The 15,146-nt window shown below is 40.3% G+C and overlaps 1 protein-coding gene across 7 annotated transcripts in view; it reads right to left on the reverse strand.

Moving 5' to 3' along the window:
• The window catches only part of LOC129177557 (diacylglycerol kinase zeta-like), a 174,013-nt gene that overhangs the window by 90,011 nt on the left and 68,856 nt on the right, over positions 1 to 15,146 (reverse strand). For all 7 annotated transcript variants that reach the window (XM_054768814.1, XM_054768805.1, XM_054768830.1 and 4 more), the window contains 3 exons: positions 13,084 to 13,221; positions 12,653 to 12,731; positions 6,530 to 6,585 (listed from right to left, as the gene is read on the reverse strand). In XM_054768814.1, the coding sequence (XP_054624789.1) occupies positions 6,530 to 6,585; positions 12,653 to 12,731; positions 13,084 to 13,221 (273 nt within the window). The remainder of the gene's footprint in view (positions 1 to 6,529; positions 6,586 to 12,652; positions 12,732 to 13,083; positions 13,222 to 15,146) is intronic.

The following is a 15,146-nucleotide window of genomic DNA, read 5'->3' on the forward strand; positions in this document are numbered from 1 at the left end:
ATTGTTGTTTTCAATAAATTACTTTTTCTAAATGCTTTTTGTCTCACTCCCCCTTCTTGTTTTTGCATATTGTAGCTCTACTTCTAACCTCATTAAGATTCTAATTCTAGCAATTTTTCAACTGGTCTTAAGATTTTGATCAGAAGAGTATATACAGTATATTCATTTATTGCTTTATTTATAATATGAGTATGTATGTACATTGTCCATGTATATCAGGGGTGCACACAATCAAAATGGTCTACCTCTTACTATAAATCATATAGCATATAGAAAATGTAACCTGTAAACTTTGCAACTACTATACTAAATACTAATGATGAGTATTTCACATTCACAGTTTCAAAGTGTACAGGTCATCAAAATAGTTGATATTCAGTAATTCACAATTCAAACCATCCATCCATCTAGCCATCCATCTATGCCGCTTCTCCTCATTAGGGTCACGGGGGTATGCTGGAGCCTATCCCAGCTGACTTCAGGCAACAGGCGGGGTACACCCTGGACTGGTCGCCAGCCAATGGCAGGGCACATATAGACAAACAACCATTCACACTCACATTCACACCTATGGACAATTTTAGAGTCTCCAATTCACCTATGTGGGAGGAAACCGGAGTACCCGAAGAAAACCCACGCACGCATGGGGAGAACATGCAAACTTCAAACAGAAAATGCCCAACAGAGATTCAAACCCAGGTCTTCCCGATCTCCTGACTGTGACTGTGTGGACAAACATGCTAACCACTAGACCACCATGCGGCCACAATTCAAACCAATATGGCAATAAAGATAATAACACATAATTCCTCAATAGTTGTGCACATAAACTGAGTAATTTGTCAGTGAAAATAGCTACATAGCGTTCATCATGTAATTACGTCCAGTTAGCATTTGCCATCCAACATTACAGATACTCTATACAAGAAATGAAAAGGATTACGCAAAAGACCAAGCAGCCATAGTCAAGGCAACATTTAAGCTTTCAGCAATGGGCACATTTTCCAATTCATCATGAAACAGTAGTTTAACAAACAAACTTGGAGAAAACACACATTTCTATAGTAGAGTTCACGAAGCAAAGCGCAGTAATGAAACAACTGACTTTTTTTCTACACAAATAGCTGCTAGAAGTGAACGGATAACTTTTCTTATAGATATCGGCATCTTACCGCTGAGTTCGTTTTTCCGTAATCGTAATAATAAAGATGGAAAACTGCATTATCCGTGTGTGGTTGTTTGTTCTCCATTTTTCTTAAGTCGCAGCACGAGAGCTAATCAGTATTAGTTATTTTGCAAGCTCTAGAAGAAATCTACCTAATGAAGAAATCTTTAATCTTGTGCGTTTTATTCTTCAGAAGTCCCAGTTGCAGATGGTCTTGATGCAGTGCGTAACATCAATCGTGACAAAACAAGTTAGTAGTTTTGCAGATTGGTTCCTGAGAAACAGCCTTGTCCAACCACCCTGGGTGATGCCTAACTTGGGAAAGTCTTGGGGGGGTACTACCATGTTCTGCATGACAGACAGACCTTAAGTTTAGTTGACTTCTGTTTTTCCCCCGCATTTAATGTTTTGTGCTTTATTTTTGTTCCCCCTGTTTGGTCTTTAATGCTCCCCCTTTACTTTGGCAGATTGAACTGCTGGGCACAGCTGTGTCTCCTTTCATAATTAGTGCTTAAATTACAGCTTTCGTTTAATCAGCGTTTCATTCTTCGACTTGCTGTGAGTTTGACTTAACTGACAGAAGTCCTTCTCCATTACACCTCGCTAGTCTACTCCATGACGATTACACTTTGCGTTTGCCCCTCCTGCCTTCTCTGCCTCTTTGGGTTGGTTCTGTTTTCATAGGCCCTCGCGCCAGCTGGAGGTGAGACATGTTAGAATTGACAGAAATAGATAAAGTAGTGTTATGGAGTTATTCTGTGGTTGCGCTGGCCTTGCTCTCACTTCTGTGCAGGCAGGCTGCTTGAAGGCCTCTCTGTGCGGGTTGGGGGTGAGGCACACAGGTTGCTCGGCAACCTTACAGTATCACATTCGCTGCTTGCACACAAGTTTACAGCCATGCACCCTTGATTGACACAAGCTCGTACCAGTTAAATACCTAAACATAAGTCACATACTGACCCACTCAAGAAGGAGTGCACACCTCTGCATAGGCGTGTCTCAAGCTTAGCATGTCTCAAGCATTTAGCCTAGGAACTTCCTAGTTTTCATCACTGCCTGCTAATGTGAGCGGGAAACCAGCATGCTGTACTTGTGACATTTTCCAGACATTTTTCACAAAAAGATTTAAAAGATTGAAAAGTGTGTTTGCCGGATCTCTTCTTGGGAAAACCAACTCAGACAATTGAGTGTTCCTGCTGCTGACTGACTGTCTGGCTGCTTCAAACGGTTTGTTTACAACTGGGAATTGCCGGTTATTTGGTTCTTCCATGCATGAAGGACACACTCACTTGGACTTCTTCTACTTTTTGGACATTTAATAGTTGTTGTGTCTTATATTAGTATGCCAAGTTGTTTCCCTAGCATCCAGCTTGGTCTTTTGCTATTCTTTGTTTTATAACAGTAAATTTTCATGTTCTCAGTCGGTGGGTGCTGCTCGCCCTTTGATGGCTTTGTTGTGTAACTCTTACTAAAGAGACTATAACTATTTTTCGGCCTCACGCCTCTGCGTGTGGGGTCCAGACCTACATAGCACGTAACAACAACCTGTTATCTCATTCATTCTACTGCACAGGTTAGTCATGACTTTTGTGAGTTCACCTCCGTGTCTCTTCAGTAGTGCCCAGCATTCCTGTCCTACCTTTCCTTTTGTTTCTGTTAACTTTGCCTGTTACATATGACTCCACTGGCTTTTAGTTACACACGTGGACAAAATTGTTGGTACCCTTCGTTCAATGAAAGAAAAACTCACAATGGTCACAGAAATAAGTTGAATCTGAAAAACTTGAATAAATTTCATAGGATTTTTATTTATTAACCAATGATCGTCAGACATTGCTTTTCAACCAGGCTTCAACAGCATTATTGAAAAAAATAAACTCATGAAACAGGCCTGGACAAAAATGATGGTACCCCATAACTTGATATTTTGTTGCATAACCTTTTGAGGCAATCACTGCAATCAAACGATTCCTGTAACTGTCAATGAGACTTTTGCACCTCTCAGTAGGTATTTTGGTCCACTCCTCATGAGCAAACTGCTCCAGTTGTCTCAGGTTTGAAGGGTGCCTTTTCCAGACGGCATGTTTCAGCTCCTTCCAAAGATGCTCAATAGGATTAAGATCAGGGCTCATAGAAGGCCACTTTAGAATAGGCCAGTGTTGTCCTCTGAGCCATTCTTGGGTGTTTTTAGCTGTGTTTTGGGTCATTGTCCTGTTGCAAGACCCATGACCTGCGACTGAGACCAAGACACTGACACTGGCCTCTCTAGAATCCCTTGGTAGTCTTGAGATTTCAATGTACCGTGCACAGATTCAAGACACCCTGTGCCAGATGCAGCACAGCAGCCCCAGAACATAACAGAGCCTCCTCCATGTTTCACAGTAGGGACAGTGTTCTTTTCTTGATCTGCTTCATTTTTTCGTCTGTGAACATAGAGCTGATGTGCCTTGCCAAAAAGTTCCATTTTTGTCTCATCTGTCCATAGGACATTCTCCCAGAAGCTGTGTGGCTTGTCAACATGTAGTCTGGCAAATCCAGTCTGGCTTTTTTATGACTTGTTTTCAACTGTGGCGTCCTCCTTGGTCTTCTCCCATTAAGTCCACTTTGGCTCAAACAACGACGGATGGTGTGATTTCTTTGCTTCGTCTGGTCCATGTTGAGTGTTGTACACACCATGTCACCAAACAGCACAGTGACTGACTGTAGTCCTATCTATAGGCCCACTGACTGATTACAAGGTTGTAGACACCTGTTAGTGGACACAGTTTGAATTAACATGCCCCTTTGGTCACATTATTTTCACTCTTTTCTAGGGTACCATTGTTTTTGTCCAGGCCTGTTTCATGAGTTTATTTTTGTCAATAATGCCGTTGAAGCATGGTTGAAAAGCAATGTCTGACGTTCATTGGTTAAATTTCAAAGAATTTGTATTTATTATTACTTTTTTCAGATTCAAGTTATTTCTGTGACCATTGTGAGTTTTTCTTTCATTGAACAAAAGGGTACCAACAATTTTGTCCATGAGTGTTTTCTCTCAGGCATGGTCGTCCTTTGTTAGTTACTTTCCTCGTCTCTTTGTAGTTAGTGTTATGCTGCAGGCATTTACCATTAATTAAAAGACTTACTTGATCGCACCTGCTGCCTTCCTGGGTTAACACTTGACCAAATTATAACAAAACATAACAAATAGCCATGGAAGCTAAAGGCCCACACCCCTCTACATCACCAGACTAGTAGGCACCTGGACTCCAACGTGTTTACAGACCAATAAATGGTAATGTGAAAATAAAAATCAAACTTCAAACACAAAATTGTATCATCCTAAGCCGACAATGAAGGCGATTCACTTCACTTCACTTCAGACAGTAGTGTGTCACTGATGTCCCAACATCCTTTCCTTTCCTTGTTAGCCTTTTTCGTTCAGTTGAGTCCAACACGTTGCTTCAGATTTCATGATTTCAACTGTTATGGAAGTGACCCCTTTGTAGAAGAATTATTCCACAAGGTACCTTATGGCTGGATGTATTTTCAAATTGTTTTATTTTTGAAGTTCGAGTGCGTGCGCCTTATAAAACACACGGGGGGCGGCCTACCGCTGTACAAAATGAAACCAACACCAGGAAGTCAATGACTTCATGTTCTTTTAAAAAAATGTTAATTATGTTAAATAAGGTTTAAAAATATGAGATAACGTTGCACATTTCTTATGACACAAACCACAAAGTCCCATTTTACCCTGCCACACATACTGTATGCTGAAGTTGGAGTTTTTGAAAATCTGCACTCCGGCCAGAGTTTTCCAAAACCTCACTTTATAAGGACAAAAACCCATGTTTCTTTGTGTATGAGAGACCATAAAAAACATGTGTTTTTTAAAATATTTGTACTTGTGTGGACATGGCCATAGACCCCTGTCTTCAAGTGGCCTCAGTCAATGTATTGTGCACACCGGGGCTTGTATGATAACATTCACACTTGACTAATAAACACCAGCAGATCAATCACACCCAACATGGCAAGTGTTAATAAACCCTAGAGTGAATATTGGATTTCATCGTTTTGCACATTACTACACATTACTAGTACTTAAGAGTTGAAGAAATGTATCCTCACACAAAATTAATGTTAACTTGAACTTTGAGTGATGCGCCCAGAGAAAAAAAAAAAGAAAAAGAAATGTCTTACAAATACGGTTATGTTTTAATTTATGTAAAAAATACATACAGTTTACATTCAATGCTTCATGGTACAATTCACGATTCCACATGTTCTAGCATGTTTCTCTTTGTGGGTTGTATCCTCCATTTTCCTTGTTGTCATGGTAACATAATCTTTAATATTTATCCAGATTGTTGATATCTTTGACAACAAGCAATTTTGCTTCTACTGGTCCTCCATTTAGCTTGATGTAGATTTTGCTATTGGTGCTCCAAGTGCGTTGTATCTTTCTCTGCTTCCTTAAGTCTCTGGCTTTCTTGGCGACGTCAGCATTGCGTTTCGTTAGATGTTCAATTATGTAGACGTTTGTACCTTTCAGTTTCTTTCCCTGTTTCAACAGTGTTTCAGCAGTGCAGTTTTGAATTTGGTGACCTTAAGCGGGACTTAACATCCTGACGTATGTGCTCCTACATGCGGGGAATGCGTAAAAATGAGGAAAATCACAAGAGACACGCACGGTGCCCGCATGGATTTTCAAACCCACATAGAGCACGCAAAGACGGTAGAAAGAAAAGTGAGATGCAAATTATTTTCTGCATGTACGCGGGAAAAGCTTGCACGCATCCAGGTCACAAGGGCAAGGCAGAGGAGTGCGTGTATCGCACGTTAAAAGTACGTTGTGTACATTGCCCCGCCATGGCAATGTAATAATATCACATTTTTGCTCTCGAGGATATTTCCGAATTCTGAAACTGTTTTTTCATTCAAGGCGTCGTCAACCGACAGCCAGACTGACCCTGTTTTTTATTTTGAATGCATAATTCCAAGGTGGGTATCATTTCGCTTTGTGTTTGGCATTGTTGCTACGCAATCACTTTGAACTTCAGCACTTGAAACTAACTACCTTATTTCAAGGAATCTGTACCTCTCGCCTATCAGAGTTAAAGTTGAGGGTTTCAGCAAGCTGTTCTGATCTTGTGTTCATGAAGTGTAGTCAGGAAAGTACCAAAGTAGTTCAAAATTTCAGTATCGTCAGCGCAGCTCTTGCCATGTTTGCCCTTTCCAGTCAACAGCAAGGAAAAATAAATAAATAGCTCCTTAACTTGACAACAAGACAATGTAATATTCGCTGATAGCAAACTCTGATCCTTTAAAATGTTGAGAAAGTATTAAAAAGGCATGATTTAAAAGCCAGCATGCACTCACCCCAGCATAGAACATCTTATTCCTGAAGCGACTGTTAAACTTCTCCGGGTTGGCTTCTAAAACAGTAACACAGAGATACAAACAGTAAATCAACAATGCAAAAAAAACATACATACATACATACATACATACATACTGTATATACAAAAAATATTTAGAGCAAAATTACTCAAAATAGCGGTGTGAAAAAGTGTTTGCCTGCTTCCTGATTTCTTTTTTTTCTGCAAATGTTTCAGATCATCAAACAAATGTAAATATTAGTCAATGACAACACAACTACAAAGAAATTAATGACAATACAACTGAAAACAAATTTCAGTTTTTACATGAAACTTTTTATTATTAAGGGGAAAAAAAATCCAAACCTAAATGGCCTTGTGTGGAAAAAGTGATTGCCCCCTGTTTAAGCATAACTAAGATTAATTGAGGTCTGAGCCATTTCCAGCGAACCACAGTGAGAGGCATTATCCCCAAATGGCAAAAACATGGAACAGTGGTGAACTTTCCAGGAGTGGCGGGCCAACCAAAATGACCCCAAGAGCGCAGCAACAACTCATCCAAGAGGTCACAAAAGACCCCACAACAACATCCAAAAAACTGAAGGCCTCACTGGCCTCGGTTAAGGTCAGTGTCTATGACTTCACCAGAAACACACTGGGCAAAAACGGCCTGCATGGCAGAGTTTCAAGACCAAAACCACTGCTCAACAAAAAGAACATTAAGGCTGTTCTCAATTTTACCAGAAAACATCTTGATGATCCCCCAAGCCGTTTAAGAAAATAACCTGTGGCCTGACGAGACAAAAGTTAAGATTTTGGAAGGTGTGTCCCATTACATCTGGCATAAATGTAACAGCTCATTTCAGAAAAAGAACATCATATCAACAGTAAAATATGGTGGTGGTAGTGTGATGGTCTGGGGTTGTTATGCTGCATCAGGACCTGGAAGACTTGCTGTGATTAAATGGAACCATGAATTCTGCTGTCTACCAAAAAATCCTGAAGGAGAATGTCCGACCATGTGTTTATGACCTCAGGCTGAAATAAACGTGTGTTCTGCAGCAGGACAATGATCCAAAACACACCAGCAAGTCCACCTCTGAATGGTGGAAGAAAAAAAATTGGAGACATTAGAGGTTTTTAAAGTGCTAAAGTGTTTTTGGATCTCTGGTGTGCCTACTGTAGTCCAAGTCCTGACCTGAATCCTATTGGGATGCTGTGGCATGACCTTAAAAAGGCGGTTCATGCTCGAAAGCTGTCCAATGTGGCTGAATTACAATAATTCTGCTAAGATGAGCGAGCCAAAATTCCTCCACAGCGCTGTAAGAAACTCATTGCAAATTATCACAAACGCTTGATTGCAGTTGTTGCTGCTAAGGGTGGCCCAATCAGTTATTAGGTTTAGGGGGCAATCACTTTATCACAAAGGGCAATGCAGCTTTGGATGTTTTTTTTTTTATATCCAAGAGTTTTATTGTCATATGCATAGTAAAACAGGCAGTTATACTATACAATGAAATTCTTATTCTGTTCATTCTCCCAAGAAAAGAAAGAAAACACAAGAAAGAATAAGAACATAAGAAACATATGTACCAATAAATTAAGCAACAACAACAGAAGAGACATTAATACAGATAAATAATACAAATAAATGAATAAATAAATAAGTAAATAAATAAAAGTGCTATGAGTGTGTGCGTGTTGCGTGTGTGAGTGCTTCGTTGAGAAGCCTGATGGCCTGTGGGTAAAAGCTGTTCGCCAGTCTTGTGGTCCTGGACTTCAAACTCCTGTAGCGTCTGCCTGACGGTAGGAGTGTGAATAGTGAGTGTTGTGGATGTGTGCTGTCCTTGATGAGGTTGTGTGTTCTGTGTAGGACTCTAGATTTATAAATGTCCTGCAGTGAGGGGAGGGCTGCCCCAACAATGTTCTGTGAGGTCTTGATCACCCACTGGAGTGCCTTCCTATCACGTGTTGTACAGTTACCGTACCAAACAGGGGTGTGTGCTGAGTCCGCTCCTCTACATGCTCTTCACCTACGATTGCGTGGCCTCTCAGAACAACACCAGCATCATTAAATTTGCGGATGACACTACAGTCATCGGCCTGATCACTGGTGGTGTTGAAACATCATACAGAAGAGAGGTGGCGGACCTCATAGCTTGGTGTCGTGATAACAGTCTCCTTCTTAATACAGATAAGACTAAAGAGATGATCACTGACCCAAGAACAAGGGAAAAGGAGCCGCATAGACCCCTGTTTATTGATGAGACTGAGGTGGAGAGGGTGAAAACCTTCAAGTTCCTTGGCACACACATCAGCGAGGACCTCACCTGGTCTCACAACACCCAACAAATTATGAAGAAGTCCCAAAGGAGACTGTACTTCCTGAGAAGACTGAGGAAATTTGGCATGTTCACCAAAATCCTGAGTTGCTTCTACAGATGCACCATCGAAAGTTTCATTTAAAAACTGCATTTTGTGTTCAGTTTTGTTGTCATTGACTAATATTTACATTTGTTTGATGATATGAAACATTTAAGTGTGACAAACACCACTGTATATACTGAATATATTAGTGATATACAGTAATATATATACTGTAGATACCGTGTTATAGTAATATAGCTGTTCATCAGCTGATAAAACGTGAAGACCACAGCCTTTAAAAGCCAAACTCTTCACAAAAATGTGGATTTAATGTCATTTTCTGTCAGGTATTCACACTGTCATGATCTCTCAAGGGAAAGGCTTCTTGAGACGTCATCTGTGCTTCTGTCAAGAAGGTGTCGGACGTTTCGTTCCTCATCCAAAGAGCTTCGTCAGCGAACTAATAAGTGCTGGTAGCCTAGGCCTTAAATACAGTAAGAGTGGGCGGAATTGGTATGCCAACACCCTCCTTCTATTGGTTCCTTACATTAAGCCTGGGCGGAGTAGTGGTATAATCCTCTCCTGCTATTAGCACCTCCGATAAAAGGGAAGTGAGTTGGGTATGAACGACTCTGATACTGGCTCGTTAGCATCTATTGTTCTGGCTCGGCCCTGGCTTCACCTCATTTGCAAGACTAAGAGCTGTGGGTTTTGGTCTCAGTAACCTGCTGAACACAGGGTCCAAATTAAACCTCAAACCACCATTCCGATTCAATGATGGGTTCTGTTGTTTGACAAAAATAGCTTCCTTTACTCCTCTTTCAAACCATCTGTTTTCTTTGGCCAAAATCTTTACATCGTTGTCCTGAAAAGAGTGATTGGTTGCTTTAAGGTGTAGATGTACTGCTGATCGAGGACCACTAGAATTGTCCCTGCGATGTTGATAAAGCCTTTTTTGGAGCATTTGCTTAGTTTCCCCAATGTAGTGCTCTTTGCATTCCTCATCTTTACAGTGGATGGAATAGACCACATTGCTCTGTTTTTGGTTTAGAGCCTTGTCTTTAGGATGCACTAATTTTTGTCTCAGGGTATTTACTGTGGGTACCCGCGGTGGGCTTTTAACAAATGTCAAAAGAAGAGAGTAGGGAAAGAAACCCAAAAGCCCACAGAAGCAAAAAGGAGAGGAATGGTAGTCCCGTATGTAGCGGGGGTCTCCGAAAAACTCCAGAGGATCTTATGGCAACACAAAATTCCTACCTATTTCAAACCAGTAAATACCCTGAGACAAAAATTAGTGCATCCTAAAGACAAGGCCTCGTCACCTTCAATGCCACAAAATTGCCCACTTGAAAATTGCACAAGAGCACCAAACATGGGACACTGAGAGGTGGAGAAAGTGAAAGGTGAAAAAAGGAAAAAAAAAAAAAAAAATGTAACCTTAATGGATCTGATGGCTTCCAACATTACTGGCATGATAACCTGATGTTTTACACACGGCACAGGGGGCACCATCATGATCTGGGGTGCTTTTTCCCCTCAATGGAACAATGAAGCTTCAGGTTGTGCAGGGGCGTCAAATGGTAGCTGACTATGTGGAGATGTTGCCGGTGACATCCCTCATGACTGAAGGCCCTCGTCTGTGTGGTATGGACGGGCTTTTTCAACAGGACAACGCTGCAGTTCGCAATGCCCGCCTGACAAAGGACTTCTTAGAGGAATAACCTCACTCTTTTGTGCCATCCTGTGTGTTCCCCTGATCTAATTTCAATTGAGAACATTTGAGGATGGATGGCAAGGGAAGCTTACAAAAATGAACATTAGTTCCAGACAGTGGATGCCGTCCATGAAGCCATCTTCACAACCCGGAGCAACATTCCCACTAGCCTCCTGGAAAGACTGGCATCAAGCATGTCTAAACCAATTACTAAGGTGATTAACTAAAATGGCGCATCTACTCATTACTCAGTCCTTTATCCGAAAATGTCATTTATATTTTAGGGGGGTTTCGGCTTTTAGTTTAAACGTTTGAAACATTTGATCAGCTGATGAACCTATTTCAATTTAATGGTTGTTTACTATAAATTGCTTACTCCAAAAAATTGTCTCCCTTCACATTTCTTCTTTTAGCATTTTGAAGCTCTATTTAGAACCTCCTTAAGATTCTACAACGCAAAATGTAAATTCTTGCAACTGGGAGTGTACATACAGTGCCCTCCAGAAGTATTGGAACAGTGAGGCCAATTCCTTTATTTTCGCTGTAGACTAAAATCATTTGGGTTTGACATCAAAAGACAAATATGAGATCAGAGTGCAACATTTGAGCTTTTATTTCCAGCTATTTGCTGGATCGGATGTACAACTTAGAAGATAGCACCTTTTGTTTGAACCCACCCATTTTTTATGTGAGCAAAGTATTGGAACATGTGACTGACAGGTGTGTTTTGTTGCCCAGGAGTATCCTATTGCATTGTGTAGTCAATCAATAAATAGCACTGAAAGTCTACACTCAGTTTCAGATTGGGTAGGATAGGTTTTGCCTGTGTATTGAGAGGTGAAAACACCACAACAACCAACAAGCTGTCAATGAGTAAAACACAAGCAATTGTGAATCTGAGAGAAGATGGAAAATCAATCAGAATCACTGCACAAGTATTGGCCATAGCCACTACAACCATTTAGAATATCCTGAAGAACCAATAAACCACTGGTGTAGAAAGTAACAGAAGTCAAACACGTACACTAAGGAAAACATCAGCAGGTGATGACATTGTGAGAGCTGTATACTGTAGAAAGACTACTGTTCATAGAAGACTCCATGAACAAAAGTGGCTACACCAGAATGTTCACTCATTAGCAAGAAGGGTAGGAAGACCAGGTTGGAATTTGCCAAAAAGGACATAGATGAGCCTAAAAAAAAGTCTTGAGACAAAGCTTTTATGGACTGATGGATTTTTGAGGCTAATCTGTACTTACTATACTTAATTTCCGCTTGTCCTTCCTTTTCTTTTTGCTAGTAAGTGGTATACATCTTCTAGTGTAGCCATTGTGCTTTCATTCATTTTTCATATGTTTTATTATAGTTTTATTAAATGGATATTTTTACATTTATTTATTTTATTAAAATTTCACAGTTGTGTCCTGTTCAGTCCTTCCTGCATAGGACTGGGGGAGAAGGAGCCTCAATGTGTGTTTGTGTGTGTGTGTGTGTGCGTGTGTGTGCACAATGACAGAGGCAGTTGAGGGTGATGTTATTTTGGTGCAGTTTCGTCCACAAGTAACCTGTTGGTTTTAATAAGTTATTGTTGATCGACCAAATCCTCATAATCCCTTTCAACGTCTGGGCAAAAGCTGCAGTATTTTTTATCCCAGCTCTGTGGTAGGGAGAAGGCATGTATGTGTAAAATAGCTGACACAACAGATCCCAAGTCAGTCAGGAGCATTGTAAAAAAACTGTCGGAATCATATGATTACATTGCACGCATATGCATGTGTTCATGCATGAGGAAATGCACTGTGGACTGTGACTGAGTGAATTATTTTGTTTTCTTTATTTCTGTTATACAAGGTGAAGAACGATTCCCTTGAGTATAGACCACGAGCAGGTGCACCATGTAGGCACATAGTGATGGTGGTAATTCACTCCACTTGTTCAACTAATGGGCCACTAATAATGGTGACACACACAGAATCCTCGTCCAGTCAGCCCTCAGATTATTATTTGTAAAAAAAAAAAAAAAAAAAAAAATTCAGGACATACCTCTTGACTCATGAAACTCTAGGGTCACATGAGCATCAAATCCGAGGCTGAAGTAATTGTTGAACACGTCTAGGGGAAGCTGAGGGAGCACAGAGACACAAAAGGAAAAAAACACATATAGTCAATGGTATACCTCATAGACTATGGACAGATCCTTCCATTCATAATCATGTGAATGTTGAATGGCAGGGATTAATGCTGACTCAAGCTTGGACATTAATTATTAAAATATAAAGTTATTGAATGATAAAATACTTTTTGTGTAAATTTGACTAAGTTTTATTAACTACCTTTCACATGCCCATCTTTCGCCACTTTAGCCACTCTTTTGTTGCTCATGTCTAGGATTTTATACAGGACTTTGCAGGTTGAATTGTGCACCACCATGTGTGTGCAATTAAGCCTTTAATAGCTGCTTTAAAGTGTCAAACCTTATCAGTTTGCTGCTCATCCAACTCAGCCCCTGCACTGTGGTTGGGCTCAACTTGTAGATTCCACCGGTCAAGTTGCACCACAGCTCCATCCTCAACATGAGACAGGATCTTAGACAGAGGTTCATCTGTATATCCCTGGGCACAAATACAGTATACAGTTGGATCATACCTTTACACAACAAACTCACATGACAAGCTGCTCTTTGGGAGCCCCAGTATGGCAACTCATTTGTCAGTGCTATATTTTTTTCATTGTGTCTTTTGGGGTAATAAAAGTCTACAGTGGGGGGAAATATTATTTTATCCTCTGCTGATTTTATAAGTTTACCCCCTTTCCAAGATTCAAGTTAGGTTTGTTACTTAATTTGTATTTGATTAAGGGAAATTTTTATATGATCCCCTACATCAGTTGTCGGAAACCCACAGCTCTTCAGCCCCCTTGTTGTGGCTCCCACACCAAGCTCTGTGATTTTGATTAATACCGAAGCGGAGGTTATGTGCGTTTTCAAATATGACTATGACATATCCCACTCACCGCGAGTCTGTGAATGCATCTACACTGCGTTCTGACTGCTGATTGGATGAGCAATGGAAGGGGGAGCTTACAAAAATGAAAATGTGTTCCATGCCCTCCGTGAAGCTATCTTCACAGCCTGGAGCAACATTCCCACTAGCCTCCTGGAAACACTGACATCAAGCAAGAAACGCTATTTAGAACCTCTTTTAGATCGTAGAGTGCAAAATGTAAGTTTTTGCAATTGGAAGTGTACAAACAGTGCCCTCCAGAAGTATTGGAACAGTGAGATCAATTCCTTTATTTTTGCTGTAGACTAAAAACATTTGGGTTTGACATCAAAAGACCATCAGACCATCACAGGCCTGAGCGCAAAATTTCAGCTTTTATTTCCAGGGATTTACGGCATCGGATGTAAAGCTTAGAAGATAGCACCTTTTGTTTGAACTCAAAGTATTTGGACATGTGACTGACAGGTGTGTTTTGCTGCCCAGGCGTATTCTAGTGCATTGTTTTGTCAATCAATAAATAGCACTGGATGTCTCACTCAGTTTCAGATTGGGTGGGATAGGTTTTGCCTGTGTAAACTGCGTTGAAAGGTAAAAACACCACGACAACCAACAAGCTGTCACTGGGTGAAACACAAGCAATTGTGAATCTGAAAGAAATGAAAAATCATATAAAAAAATCAATCAGATCGTTTGTTCAATAACAGCAGCTAGTGTTGTAGCTGACTCACTTCACTGCACTAGAGATTGTAAGGAGAAGGAAGCCGTAAACTGATGGTGAATACATGGAAAAAGTCATTCATAAAAATATCACAGCATCTATTCTCCAAATTAAAAAAATAAACAAGAAATTATTTAGAAAATGAAAGAAATGCCTCTCCCTGCAAAGACAGTAAAGAACAGGACCAATAGAATGGCAACAAACATCACCAGTTGGCAAACTGATGACATTCATTCAGTGCAAGCATATTGAATTTCCTGTGATGAGTCAAGTGATGTAAATGATATTGAGCAGACAGCACAAAAGACTATATAGTTCAGTGTTTAAATTATTTCAAAGTTAGCCTACACATGCACTCTGCACTTCTGTTAGTTGAATTCTGTTGTAACAGGTACAATTTTAAAAAGATTAAAACTTTATAAGCTGCATGTGTTGCAGCTCTAGAACATTTGTCTTTACTGGAAGAGGAGGCAAAATTGTTGTTTTGATGCCAAAGGTTGCAGACCTCTGCACTACAGGAAGCACACAAGTTAGTTGCTTCCACCAGACAGTATTCAAGCCAGTGGTGTGAGGAATCAGCTATGCAATTATGGTCAAGATTGGTGTCCGGTAAAGGTGAAAGACTTTTTAAACCAGTGCAGAGCTCTTTTCAGTCCGTCTGAACTGGATATTTTGGTTGATATTCTGTCTCCCCCCCCAACTGAGTAAGGAAATGACAATACTACCATATACAAAAATAATTGATTTAGGGTTTTTTTGTGCGGTGCTGGCCATTATTATGTGCTCTGAATACAGAGATACGGTGTAATTGTCTTAA

The sequence above is a fragment of the Dunckerocampus dactyliophorus genome, chromosome 1, assembly GCF_027744805.1.
Source record: "Dunckerocampus dactyliophorus isolate RoL2022-P2 chromosome 1, RoL_Ddac_1.1, whole genome shotgun sequence".
NCBI lineage: Eukaryota > Metazoa > Chordata > Actinopteri > Syngnathiformes > Syngnathidae > Dunckerocampus > Dunckerocampus dactyliophorus.